We start from the raw sequence: 12179 nt of genomic DNA, 5'->3' as shown, positions 1-12179 counted from the left end.
TGGTCAGTGTGCACAGTATAAAAAAAAATCCTGCAGCACACAGTGCGTAATGAGAAAAAAAAAAACTTTGACCATGTTTCTGGTTTAAAACAGCGACTCTGCACTGTATTTTCGAATGGTATTTATGGTTGTACTCTAGTTTTCCTGGTCTCATTTTATAGAATGGAAGACATATTACAGAAACTGATATGACTTTGATTGGTTACACAATGAAAAGTACCTTGAAATTGAGCTCAAAGCAGCAGAAATGTTCAATTTTTGCCAAAGTTCAAAAGTAAACAAATCATGCCACGCATCCAATACACGTCAACTGGTGAGTCTAATATTCTCTCACAAGTGTGCTGATATTATTTATACCATTTCTACACTAATGCAGAAGTCTGCATAACAGTAAATCTTCTATTTTTTGTAAGAATAAAAATTCAAAGTGGAAAGAAGAAGAAATGTAAGAGGGGCCTGGGGACGTGACTAATGAACAGAGGAAATGTTATTTTAGTGCCAAGAATGTCTGTCTTGTTTATTCTGGACCCTATTTGGAAATTGGCATCTTCTGAAATTTGTTTGAAATTGGCAAAATTGCTAATTTCTGACCACTTTATAGGATAGTCGAAATCGGTAAATGGGTGTTTCTTGTACTCATTCGATAGAAAAAATGGAGTTCTAGCGAAATAGTTATGATTTTTTCGACTAGTACACTGGAATTTGCTGAAAATAGGGCTCAAAGTGAGCGAAATCGCCGATGCGTAAACATCGTCGAGACCGCTAACTTCACGAGAGCATAAATCCGTAAGTTTTCCATCAAATTTCACACTTTTGGTGTCATTATGATCTGGAAAAGATTCTCTATCTTTTCATAAAAAATAATTTTTTTCTTCTGAAAATTTTTTGACCCTGAGAACAAGTTTGGGAGAGGGCCTCTTGACCCTGAAAGGGTTAAAGAATGCAACAAAACTCACTTAAAAATAAATTCAAGGTGACAGTTACCATACAATCAACTTATTACCTCCTGATCTGGATCCTGCAATTGTTGCTGTTGCATAGATGCCACCTTGCCAGTCTGGGGTGACAAAAAACTGATGGTGGCGCCACTTGTCTTCTCTGTACATTACTACCGATGAACCCTTGGGAGCATATCCATACTGAGAAATGCAAACAATTTATTAACCTTTCCTTTACTGTGACCTTCATTTTTCAATGTTACAAAAACAGATATATTCACTACCACACAAGACCACACATGGTTTGCTACATAAGATTACTGTAAACAAAAATACTTTATTTACCTATAAAGTGAAATTTTACCAAATTTATATTAAATGATTAATTGGTGTTCATTTAGTTTAAATCATAATTAGTATGCAAGTTTAATATACCAATAAACATTTCTTGAACATCTTGCAAATGCACAATGTGGGCATATGACAGGGACAAATTCTGAGTATTCATTTATATTCATTCATATACAGTTTATTTGGACATGATACATTGTTGTACAAGAAATTATAGTACTAGTTGGGTGTCCATGCCAAAAGTCCCTTGTATGCAAAGCAATATGAGCAGGCTTAAAATTAACTTAAAATTAACAAGCAATGAAAGGTTCAGTGGTAGAAATTACAGTAAACAATTTACAATATAAAGTACAACTGAGTATTTGAAACAATGAAATTTGAAAATTTTGTCACATTACAATGTATAACAAACAAGATGATCAATTTACTATATGTTGTCTTGAACTTTTAAGATTTAAGTAATTGGGAGAATTATTGGTAATGTTAAATATTGAGTGTTGATTATTTAGTCCTGGGCGAGTAAGTAGTTTTTTAGAAGAGTCTTAAATTGATTTTCAGGCCTGGTTACTTTAGTATATTCTGGTAATGAATTCTAGATTTTGGGGCCCTTTATGTGCATAGAGTTTTTACAGTGTGATATGTTAGGTAAGATACATATGCAACAGTTAGGTATCTTTATTTCGAAACGTTTCGCTTACACAATAGGCTTCTTCAATCAAGTACAGAAAAGTTGATAGAAGAGACGTGAAGACGATCTAATCAGTCCATCACCCTTGAAATTTTGAGGTCGTCAGTCCCTCAGTCTGGAGAAGAGTATTGTTCCATAGTCTGAAACAATATGGAGTTGAAGTGACAGGATGGAGCCTTATATACCGCCAAGAGGCGAGATGTAGGCCACTAGTAGAGGTAAGAATGTAGTTGTTGGGAAGTCACGTCCCTCTCAGATCCAGCCATTCTCACTAGTAGAAGTTGTTTAAGTTGTTTTCTGTTTTGTACCAAGATACCATTGTGTTGCAGTGTCTGACAGAATGAATATAAAAATGGTATAAACTACCAACAGGTTGTTAGGTAAGACACATATGCAACAGTTAGGTATCTTTATTTCAAAACGTTTTGCCTACACAATACTCTTCTCCAGACTGAGGGACTGACCACCTCATAACTTCAAGGGTGATGGACTGATTACCTTGTCTTCACGTCTCTTCTATCAACTTTTCTGTACTCGACTGAAGAAGCCTACTGTGTAGGCAAAACGTTTCAAAATAAAGATACCTAACTGTTGCATATGTGTCTTACCTAACAACATGTCGGCAGTTTATACCATTTTTATATTCATTCTGTCAGACACTGCAACACAATGGTATCTTGGTACAGAACAGAAAACAACTTGAACAACTTCTACTAGTGAGAATGGCTGGATCTGAGAGGGACATGACCTCCCAACGACTACATTCTTACCTCTACTAGTGGCCTACATCTCACCTCCTGGTGGTATATAAGGCTCCATCCTGTCACTTCAACTCCATATTGTTTCAGACTATGGAACAATACTCTTCTCCAGACTGAGGGACTGACCACCTCAAAACTTCAAGAGTGATGGACTGATTACATTGTCTTCACGTCTCTTCTATCAACTTTTCTATACTCAACTGAAGAAACCTACTGTGTAGGCGAAATGTTTCAAAATAAAGATACCTAACTGTTGCACGTGTCTTACCTAATAACCTGTCGGCATTTTATACCATTTTTATATTCACAGTGTGATATGGACATGGGGTACATCATAAAGAGATCTGTGTCTTGTGTTATGGTCGTGTGTCCTGTTAAGGTTGGCGAGGAGAAGTTTCAATGGAGGGTTTATGCTTGCATGTATTGTTCTATGTATGTAGTAGGCACATGAGTAAGTGTGGATGTTCTTTATGGTGAACAAATTTAGACTTTTGAATAGAGGTGGAGTATGTTGTTGCGAGTGGAAATTTGTTATCTTAATGATTGCAGCCTTTTGCTGTGTTATTAGAGGCCTTAGGTGATTTGATGTTGTTGACCCCCATGCACAAATTTCATATATGAGATAAAGGTAGATGAGCAAGTGATACAGTGCAAGAAGAGCTGATTGTGGAACATAGTACCGTATCTTTGATAGTATGCCTACTGTCTTAGAGATTTTCTTGGAAATTTGTTGTATGTGTGTCTGGAATTTGAGGCTACTGTCTAGGTGGATTCCTAGGAATTTTCCCTCTGTGAGTCTTGTGATGGGTGATCCATTTAGTGTTATGTTAAGTGGAACATTTGCAGCTCTGGTTCCAAACTGAATGAAACAGGTTTTGTCAGTATTTAGGGTAAGTTTATTTGTCATCATCCAGGTAGATATTTTTTGCAATTCAGCATTGACAGTGTTGGCAAGTATGGCTGGGATTGGGTGTGAGAAGACGTATGTAGTGTTATCTGCAAATAATATGGGTTTGAGTAGCTGTGATGCATTCAGTAGGTCATTGACGTAGATGAGAAAGAGGAGTGGTCCCAGGACACTTCCCTGTGGGACTCCTACTGTGATTGGGTATGTGGAAGAGTTTGCACTATTTGCATACATGTATTGGCTTCTGTTACTTTGGTATGACTTTATGTAGTTGAGGGAGTGGCCTCTTATACCATAGTGTGTTAATTTAGTGTGCAGCAATTCATGGTCGACTGTATCAAAAGCTTTACGTAAGTCAATGAAAATTCCCAGTGGGACTTCTTTCTTCTTGAGAGCGGTATATATTAGCTCTAGCATGTGTATAATAGCATCATTTGTGCTTTTATTATTCCTGAATCCAAACTGACAAGGGTTTAGTATGTTGTTTGAGATGAGGTAGGAATAGATCCGTCTATGAATTAATATTTCAAAGATTTTAGAGAGTAGTGGTAGGTTAGATATTGGTCTATAGTTATTCAAGTCGGCTTGATCACCTCCTTTGTGGATCGGGGTAACCCTCGCTATTTTGAGAACTGCTGGGAAGGTGGAGGATTCAATGGATTTGCTAAAGAGTGTCACAATAATTGGTGACAATACTTGTGAAGCTTTTTTGTACATAAAAGTAGGCAAGTTGTTTATGTCTCCTGCTTTGTTCTTAAGGGTGTTGATGATGAGCCAGACCTATGTTGGGTTGGTTGGAGCTAGAAACAGTGTATGCAGGTAGGTGCCTGTGAGGTAGTCTGATGGATGGGTGTTTGAGCTTGGGATTTTGCTTGCTAGATTCTTTCCTATGGTGGAGAGGAAAACACTGAGTGTGTCTGCTGTTTCAGTTGGTGGGAGTAGGGGTTCATCTGATTTTGTTAATTTGATTGTTTAGTTTTTGGATATCCTTTTAGTTTCTAGAATTTCAGATAGGGTTTTCCAGGTCTTTTTTATATCACCTTTGAAGTTTTGCTATTTGTTTACATAACACAACTTTTTAGACCTTCTTATCAGGCTGGTAAGGGCTGACGAGTAATGTTTAGACTAGTCTCTAGTTATATGACCCATTCTGTACTGTTTTTCATATTGGTGCTTTGTGTTAATGGATTTGAGGATGGTGGATGTTAGCCAGGGATTATTTAGTCTCTTTGCTGCAAGCTGTTTAGTTTGTTTAGGACAATGCTTCTCATAGAGGTAGTGGGTTCTTTTTATAAAATTATTAATACATTCATTAGTGTCTGTATATGTTTCAAGCTCATTATGCCAGTCGACATTATTCATAGCTGCTATGAAGTTATTTACAGCTGTTTCATTATGCAGTCTGAAGGTAACTTTAGTAGTGTCTTGGGGCAATTTACCTAGGTTGGTTATGAGAAAGGTAGGGTAGTAGTCTGTGGTGTTGTCTGTGATTATGCCTGATTTTAAAGGGGATATGGTGTTAGTCCAGATGTGGTTCAATAAAGAGATACCATTCTGGGAGATTCTTATAGGCTTTGATATTGTTGGTAGCAACAAGCAGTTGCTCACAGTGTTTGTGAATTCAGTTACTCGTGGGTCCTGGTCATGTAGTAGATTTACGTTGAAATCTTGTTACTAGTAGGTGGTCTTTGTTCGTATGTTCATCAGTTATCAAATTCCCTAATTTTTCACTAAAGTGGTAAATGTTTGACTGTGGTACTCTGTAGATGTTTATGACTGTGAGGGGTTTTTGCAGGTCTCTTGATTTAAGTTTAGCTATAATATATTCACCATGCTCATCCCATGTGCAAGAATTATTGATACAGCCAAGTTGATTTGAGTAGTATAAAGCTGTTCCACCCCCTTGCTGGTCTGTCCTACAGTTGTTTATAGCTGGGTATCCAGGAATAGCATAGACATCAGTAATGCCAGCCTTTAGCCAAGTTTCTGTGAGTGTGATGATTGACATACTGGAATTAAGGAAATTGAGTAATGATGTGAGGTCATTGTAATGTTTGCTCAAGGATCTGACATTGTAATTAAAGATAGTTTTGTTATTGTTAGCTCTGAGTAACGTCTTAGCTTGGTCTGCTGTATAATAATTACAGTTGCTGTTTGATTCGTGTAAGTCATTTAATAAAAGCTTAAAATCTGGATCAATGTTTGTAATCATAAGAATGAGAGTGACTCTACAACTAGGTTTTTGAATAAGTATTGTGTTGAACTTAATAACTAAGATACTTAACTAATTTATCTTACTAGCTAATGGATTGTTACACTAGTTTTTTGAAAAAAAAAAAAAAATACAGAATTACAGTCTCCTCTTTATAAGGTACAGATTTGATGAATTAATATTGAACTGTTGGTTGGTGGATGAATTTGGTAGGGTATGCAAAAGAAGAAAATTAAAAGTGAATACAGGAAAGAGTAAGGTTATGAGGATAACAAAAAGATTAGGTGATAAAAGATTGGATATCAGACTGGAGGGAGAGAGTATGGAGGAGGTGAATGTATTCAGATATTTGGGAGTGGACGTGTCAGCGGATGGGTCTATGAAAGATGAGGTGAATCATAGAATTGATGAGGGGAAAAGGGTGAGCGGTGCACTTAGGAGTCTGTGAAGACAAAGAACTTTGTCCTTGGAGGCAAAGAGGGGAATGTATGAGAGTATAGTTTTGCCAACGCTCTTATATGGGTGTGAAGCATGGGTGATGAATGTTGCAGCGAGGAGAAGACTGGAGGCAATGGAGATGTCATGTCTGAGGGCAATGTGTGGTGTGAATATAATGCAGAGAATTCATAGTTTGGAAGTTAGGAGGAGGTGCGGGATTACCAAAACTGTTGTCCAGAGGGGTCAGGAAGGGTTGTTGAGGTGGTTCGGACATGTAGAGAGAATGGAGCGAAACAGAATGACTTCAAGAGTGTATCAGTCTGTAGTGGAAGGAAGGCGGGGTAGGGGTCGGCCTAGGAAAGGTTGGAGGGAGGGGGTAAAGGAGGTTTTGTGTGCGAGGGGCTTGGACTTCCAGCAGGCAAGCGTGAGCATGTTTGATAGGAGTGAATGGAGACAAATGGTTTTTAATACTTGATGTGCTGTTGGAGTGTGAGCAAAGTAACATTTATGAAGGGATTCAGGGAAACCGGCAGGCTGGACTTGAGCCCTGGAGATGGGAAGTACAGTGCCTGCACTCTGAAGGAGGGGTGTTAACGTTGCAGTTTAAAAACTGTAGTGTAAAGCACCCTTCTGGCAAGACAGTAATGGAGTGAATGATGGTGAAAGTTTTTCTTTTTCGGGCCACCCTGCCTTGGTGGGAATCGGCCAGTGTGTTAATAAAAAAAAAAAATAATTTTAGGGTTTGACAAAAGTGTACATTTTAAATAGATGTTTTCTGAACACAATACAATAACTAAGAAAAATGACAATACTGTGAAGGCTTATCTCCACTAAGGTTAATATGTTATATTTCATATAACAAAGTTTTTTAACCACAAAAGTAATCTTCCACATAAGGTAGGGTGACCCATTAAAAGGAACATTCACCATTATTCATTCAACAGCTGTCCAGCCAGAAAAGCACAGACATTATAATTCAAATGAGGATAGGCCATCAAACCTACTGCAATGCTCCACTCTTTTGTGCTTATTATAATATCTTTATTTCTACAAGTGCACATACAAGGAATACAGGCCTAGCTGACATCAATGACATGTACAGTACTACTATATAGAAAGCCACTTGTTATGCAGAGCATTTCGGGCAAATTAGGTCAGTTTTGTCTCAGGATGAAACCCACACCAGTCGACAAAAACCCAGGAACTCATTTTACTGATGGGGAACATAGACAACCGGTGTAAGGAAACAACCCCAATGTTTCTACCCTCGCCGGGAATCAAATCCAGAACCTCGCGGTGCGAAGCGAGAGCTTTAGCTACCAGGCCAAAGGGCCTAGTGGCTTCTTTAATTTATTACAGTACTCTCTAGATTTAGTTTAATCTCATTACTATATACTTCTAAAATAAAACATACCTTATGGGTGTCTGCTGATATACTGGTCACGCCCTTCAAGCGGAAATCAAACAGTGGAAGTGGGTAGCCAGCCTCTTCCATGAATGGAATAAGAAAACCTCCAAGACAGGAATCAACATGGACAGGGATGTTGTACTTAATGCCTAATGCTGCTATCTCTTCTATGGGATCGATGATGCCATGTGGGAACTGGGGAGCTGAACCTACCAGCTGCACCCAAACAATCCATTGTCATTAAAAAATTACATACATGTTGAATATAATACAGTAAAATTTTTTTAGTCATAAATACTTGTACAATACATATATAACTGATGAATCTTGTTAACCCTTAAACGGTCCAAACATATATATACATTCTCTCGCATAGTGCCCAAATTTTTTGAGAAAAATTTTTTTTTTTTTTAATAGGAAAAAAGAGCATATGGTACCCAGGCGTTCCCAATTTTTTTCACATGGCGCAAAGTGAGTTACCTGGAGGTTATTCCGGGGATCAACGCCTCCGCGGCCCGGTCCATGACCAGGCCTCCCGATGGATCAGGGCCTGATCAACTAGGCTGTTACTGCTGGCCGCATGCAGTCCAACGTACGAGCCACAGCCCGGCTGATACAGCACTGATTTTAGGTATCTGTCCAGCTCTCTCTTGAAGGCAGCCAGGGGTTTATTGGCAATTCCCCTAATGCTTGATGGGAGGCTGTTGAACAGTCTTGGGTCCTGGACACTTATGGTGTTTTCCCTTAGTGTATCAACGGCGCCCCTACTTTTAATTGGGGGCATTTTGCATCGCCTGCCCAGTCTCTCATGTCTAGGTGACTCAGGCTTATTGTGCCAATGTTGAATGAATGACAAAGGAAACGTATATATATGTTTGGGGCGCTACAGGAGAGAACGTATATATACATTTGGACCGTTTAAGGGTTAAAAATTGTTCAGTGCATGCAACCTTAGCTCACTCTAAATTACATGTAAATTATAAAGCAAAGTAGAGATATCAGTGGAAACTGTCACAGTATATACTGGATAGTGGAACACTGTATGATTGACTAAATCCAGGGAGACGGCTCTAGAAAATTTTGATTCATCAGAAAATACTGAAAATGAAATTCTAAGAGAAGTTTTGAAAGAAAAATTCACAATACACGTATAAAGAAAAGGAAAGTATGAATCAAATAGAAATACAATGGACCCCCAGTTATCGGTCGTAATCTGTTCCAGAAGATCTGCCAAGAACCGAAATGGCCGATAACTGAAATAATATTTCCCATAAGAATTAATGGAAATACAATTAATCCATTTCAAACAAAAATATTCACAAAATTTTTTTTTTAACAATTATGTAAGTATTACATACCTTTATTGAAGGCTAATACTGGCTTCTGGAAGACAGGGAGGAGGAAAGGGGGAGGAGTTAGTGTTTGGAAGGGGAATCCCCCTCCATAAAGACTTTAGGTACACAATCTGGCCACAGTTTTCTCCAAGCAGAGTTCAAAGTCCTGGAAGTCACTCTCTCCCAAGCCTTACCTATAAGGCTTATGCAATGGAGGATAGTGAAGTGATTCCTCCAGAACTCTCTTAGGGTCAACTGAGTGTCCAAGGTCACCTCAAAGCACTTTTGAAACACTGCTTTTGTGTAGAGTTTTTTGAAGTTAGAAATGACCGCTGGTCCATGGGCTGGAGAAGAGGAGTGGTGTTAGGAGGCAAGAACTTCACTTTTATAAAACTGAAGTCCCTAAACACTTGGTCTTGCAAGTCTGGAGGATGTGCAGGAGCATTGTCCAGTAACAGGAGGCACTTGAGTGGCAATTTCTTTTCCAGGAGGTATTTTTTCACACTTGGGCCAAACACATCATTAACCCACTCTTTGAAAATCTACCTTGTGGCCCATGCCTTATGATTAGCTTTCCACATCACACACAATCTATTCTTCATGACATTGTTTTGCTTAAACACTCTGGGATTTTCTGAGTGATACACAAGAAAAGGCTTCACTTTGAAATCCCCACTAGCATTACCACACAACGAAAGAGTAAGCCTGTCTTTCATAGGTTTGTGTCCTGGCAGTGCCTTTTCCTCCTGGGTAATGTAGGTCCTGTTTGGCATTTTCTTCCAAAACAGGCCTGTTTCGTCACAAATGAACACTTGTTGGGGCTCGAATCCTTCAGCCTTTACACAGTCCTGGAATTCATAAACATACTCTTCAGCTGCACATTTGTCAGAACTTGCAGCCTCACCATGCCTTACAACACTGTGTATGCCACTACACTTCTTAAATCTATCAAACCATCCTTTGCTGGCCCTAAATTCACAAACTGCAGCACTTGTTCCAGGCATTTTCTTTGCAAGATCCTCATGCAACTGCTTTGCCTTCACACAAATGATCGACTCCACAACACTGTCTCCCACTAATTCTTTTTCCTTAATCCACAATAATAATAACTTTTCCATCTCTTCCATTATTGGTGGCCTTTGTTTGGTTAGAAAAGTTACTTCTTTTGCAACATTAGCATCTTTGATTTGTTCTTTCTTTGCCAGGATGGATGTAATTGTTGATATATACTTGCTGTACATCCTGGCAAGTTCCACCACCTTCATACCACGCTCAAACTTTTCTATCACTTCACGCTTAAATTCCATGGTGTTTCTCACTTTCTTTACCACAGAAACTTTACTAGGAACTTTCTTTGGAGCCATCTTTAGTTATTTCACAGTGCACTGCAAGAAAAACCACTAAAAACAATGGTAAACAAGCGAAAGGTTTGGATGTATGAGCAGAAGCTTCCTCAGCCACCGAGAGACAAAGCCAAACTGAAGCGCAAGCTGCCCCAGCCAGCGGATGGACATGTCCAAAATGGCCGATAACCACGGCCAATAACCAAGGCCAATAACCGGGCGCCGAAAAACCCGCCAATAACCGAGTTGGCCGATAACCAAACCAGCCAATAACCAGGGGTCCACTGGAATCACAAATTCCTGTTGTCCTTAATCTCTTTTAAAGCACAGCAGGACCCCAATTTACAGCATTTCACCTTACGGCATTCTGCTGATATGGCGATTTCAAATTTTGACCAAAACTCGCTATACGACTGTTTTTCCAATACGGCGCACCCCACCCGGTTTGTTTACGTTCTCCATGAGCTCCGCATCTCTCCATTATGTCTGGAAACTTTCCAAAATTTCAAGTGTTTTAAAATTATTTCATACTGTATATCTACTCTGATAATTATACTTACTGTCTGTGTACCTGTACCTAAATATACTTACACACTGTGCTAGCATGCAGGTACATATTAAAATCAGTAAGAGTGTCTTATGTCTCAAGACGCCTTATTAATAACGATAATAATATGTATTCAATAATAATCACTGAGGCACATTAAATGTCGTATATTACGTTAATATACACATTTTCATTAATCCATCTATGATATTTTTTTTTTCAAAATTGTATAATAAACATGCTATGTAACATATAAACATGATAACTACACCCCCCAGTAGAATAAATTAATGTAAATATGAGATGTGTTAGCCAGGCGACTTGTAGGAGTTACGATAAAAATTACGTTTTCTCTAGCTCAACATCAAAGAAAGTGTGTACACTATAGAATTACTGGGGGTAACTGAAGAAAATTATTCCTTTTGTATGCCTTCACTCAGAGTGTCATTTCTTCTAAAAATGGTGTTCCATGAGAATGGGAGTGATGCTCTTCATTTATTCTACTGTATCAATGTGAAGACAACTTGTATACAATGTAGTGTGTTTATATTATGGTATAAATCAAACACGTATAAACCAAAACCAGACACGTTCATGTTTATTTACATAACTCCACATGACTCATGAAATCGTAATGACACGATTGCAGACAAACTATACCAAGGGTGGGGATAGAACCCGTGATCAGAGAGTCTCAAAACGCGACGGTCTGGAGTTTTGAGACTCTCTGATAATGGGTTCTATCCCCGCCCGTGGTATGGTTTATAACTCCGCATCTCTGTCCTCTCTCATGTACTCATTCACTCTCTCTCTCATTTATTCATTTTATCTTGTTTACTCACCTCTCACCCTACATTAAGACTATAAATATTTTAAGGTAAGTAATGAGTGTACTATATGTGTATTTTACTTTTTTGTTTTTTTAATGCCTATTTCTATTGCTAACTTAATGTAAGTTAGTGTAAACTTGTTATCTAGCATTTATATGCATTTATAAGTGGAAAAAATGGCATTCCACTTTAAGGTGCTTTTTGCTTTAACCCGTAAACGGTCCAAACGTATATATACGTTTTTTTAACATTTGAAAGTATGTAAAAAAAGTAGATCTTCTTTTTGTTTTTTTACATTTGAAAATGTGTAAAAAACTTTGATTTGTTTTTTTTTTTTGTTATATTTGAAAATATGTAAAAAAAACGTAGATCTACTTTTGTAGCACTACACATGTGAACGTAGATCTGCTTGGATCGTTTAC

The 12179-nt window shown here is 38.2% G+C and overlaps 1 protein-coding gene across 5 annotated transcripts in view; it reads right to left on the bottom strand.

The window, feature by feature from the left end:
* Sply (Sphingosine-1-phosphate lyase) overlaps positions 1-12179 on the bottom strand; it is a 284903-nt gene that overhangs the window by 90674 nt on the left and 182050 nt on the right. For all 5 annotated transcript variants that reach the window (XM_070088235.1, XM_070088236.1, XM_070088234.1 and 2 more), the window contains 2 exons: positions 7710-7919; positions 1004-1139 (listed from right to left, as the gene is read on the bottom strand). In XM_070088235.1, coding sequence (XP_069944336.1) covers positions 1004-1139; positions 7710-7919 — 346 coding nt within the window. The remainder of the gene's footprint in view (positions 1-1003; positions 1140-7709; positions 7920-12179) is intronic.

The sequence above is a fragment of the Cherax quadricarinatus genome, chromosome 24 (genome assembly GCF_038502225.1).
Source record: "Cherax quadricarinatus isolate ZL_2023a chromosome 24, ASM3850222v1, whole genome shotgun sequence".
NCBI lineage: Eukaryota > Metazoa > Arthropoda > Malacostraca > Decapoda > Parastacidae > Cherax > Cherax quadricarinatus.
This window is presented reverse-complemented; position numbering and strand designations above follow the sequence as displayed.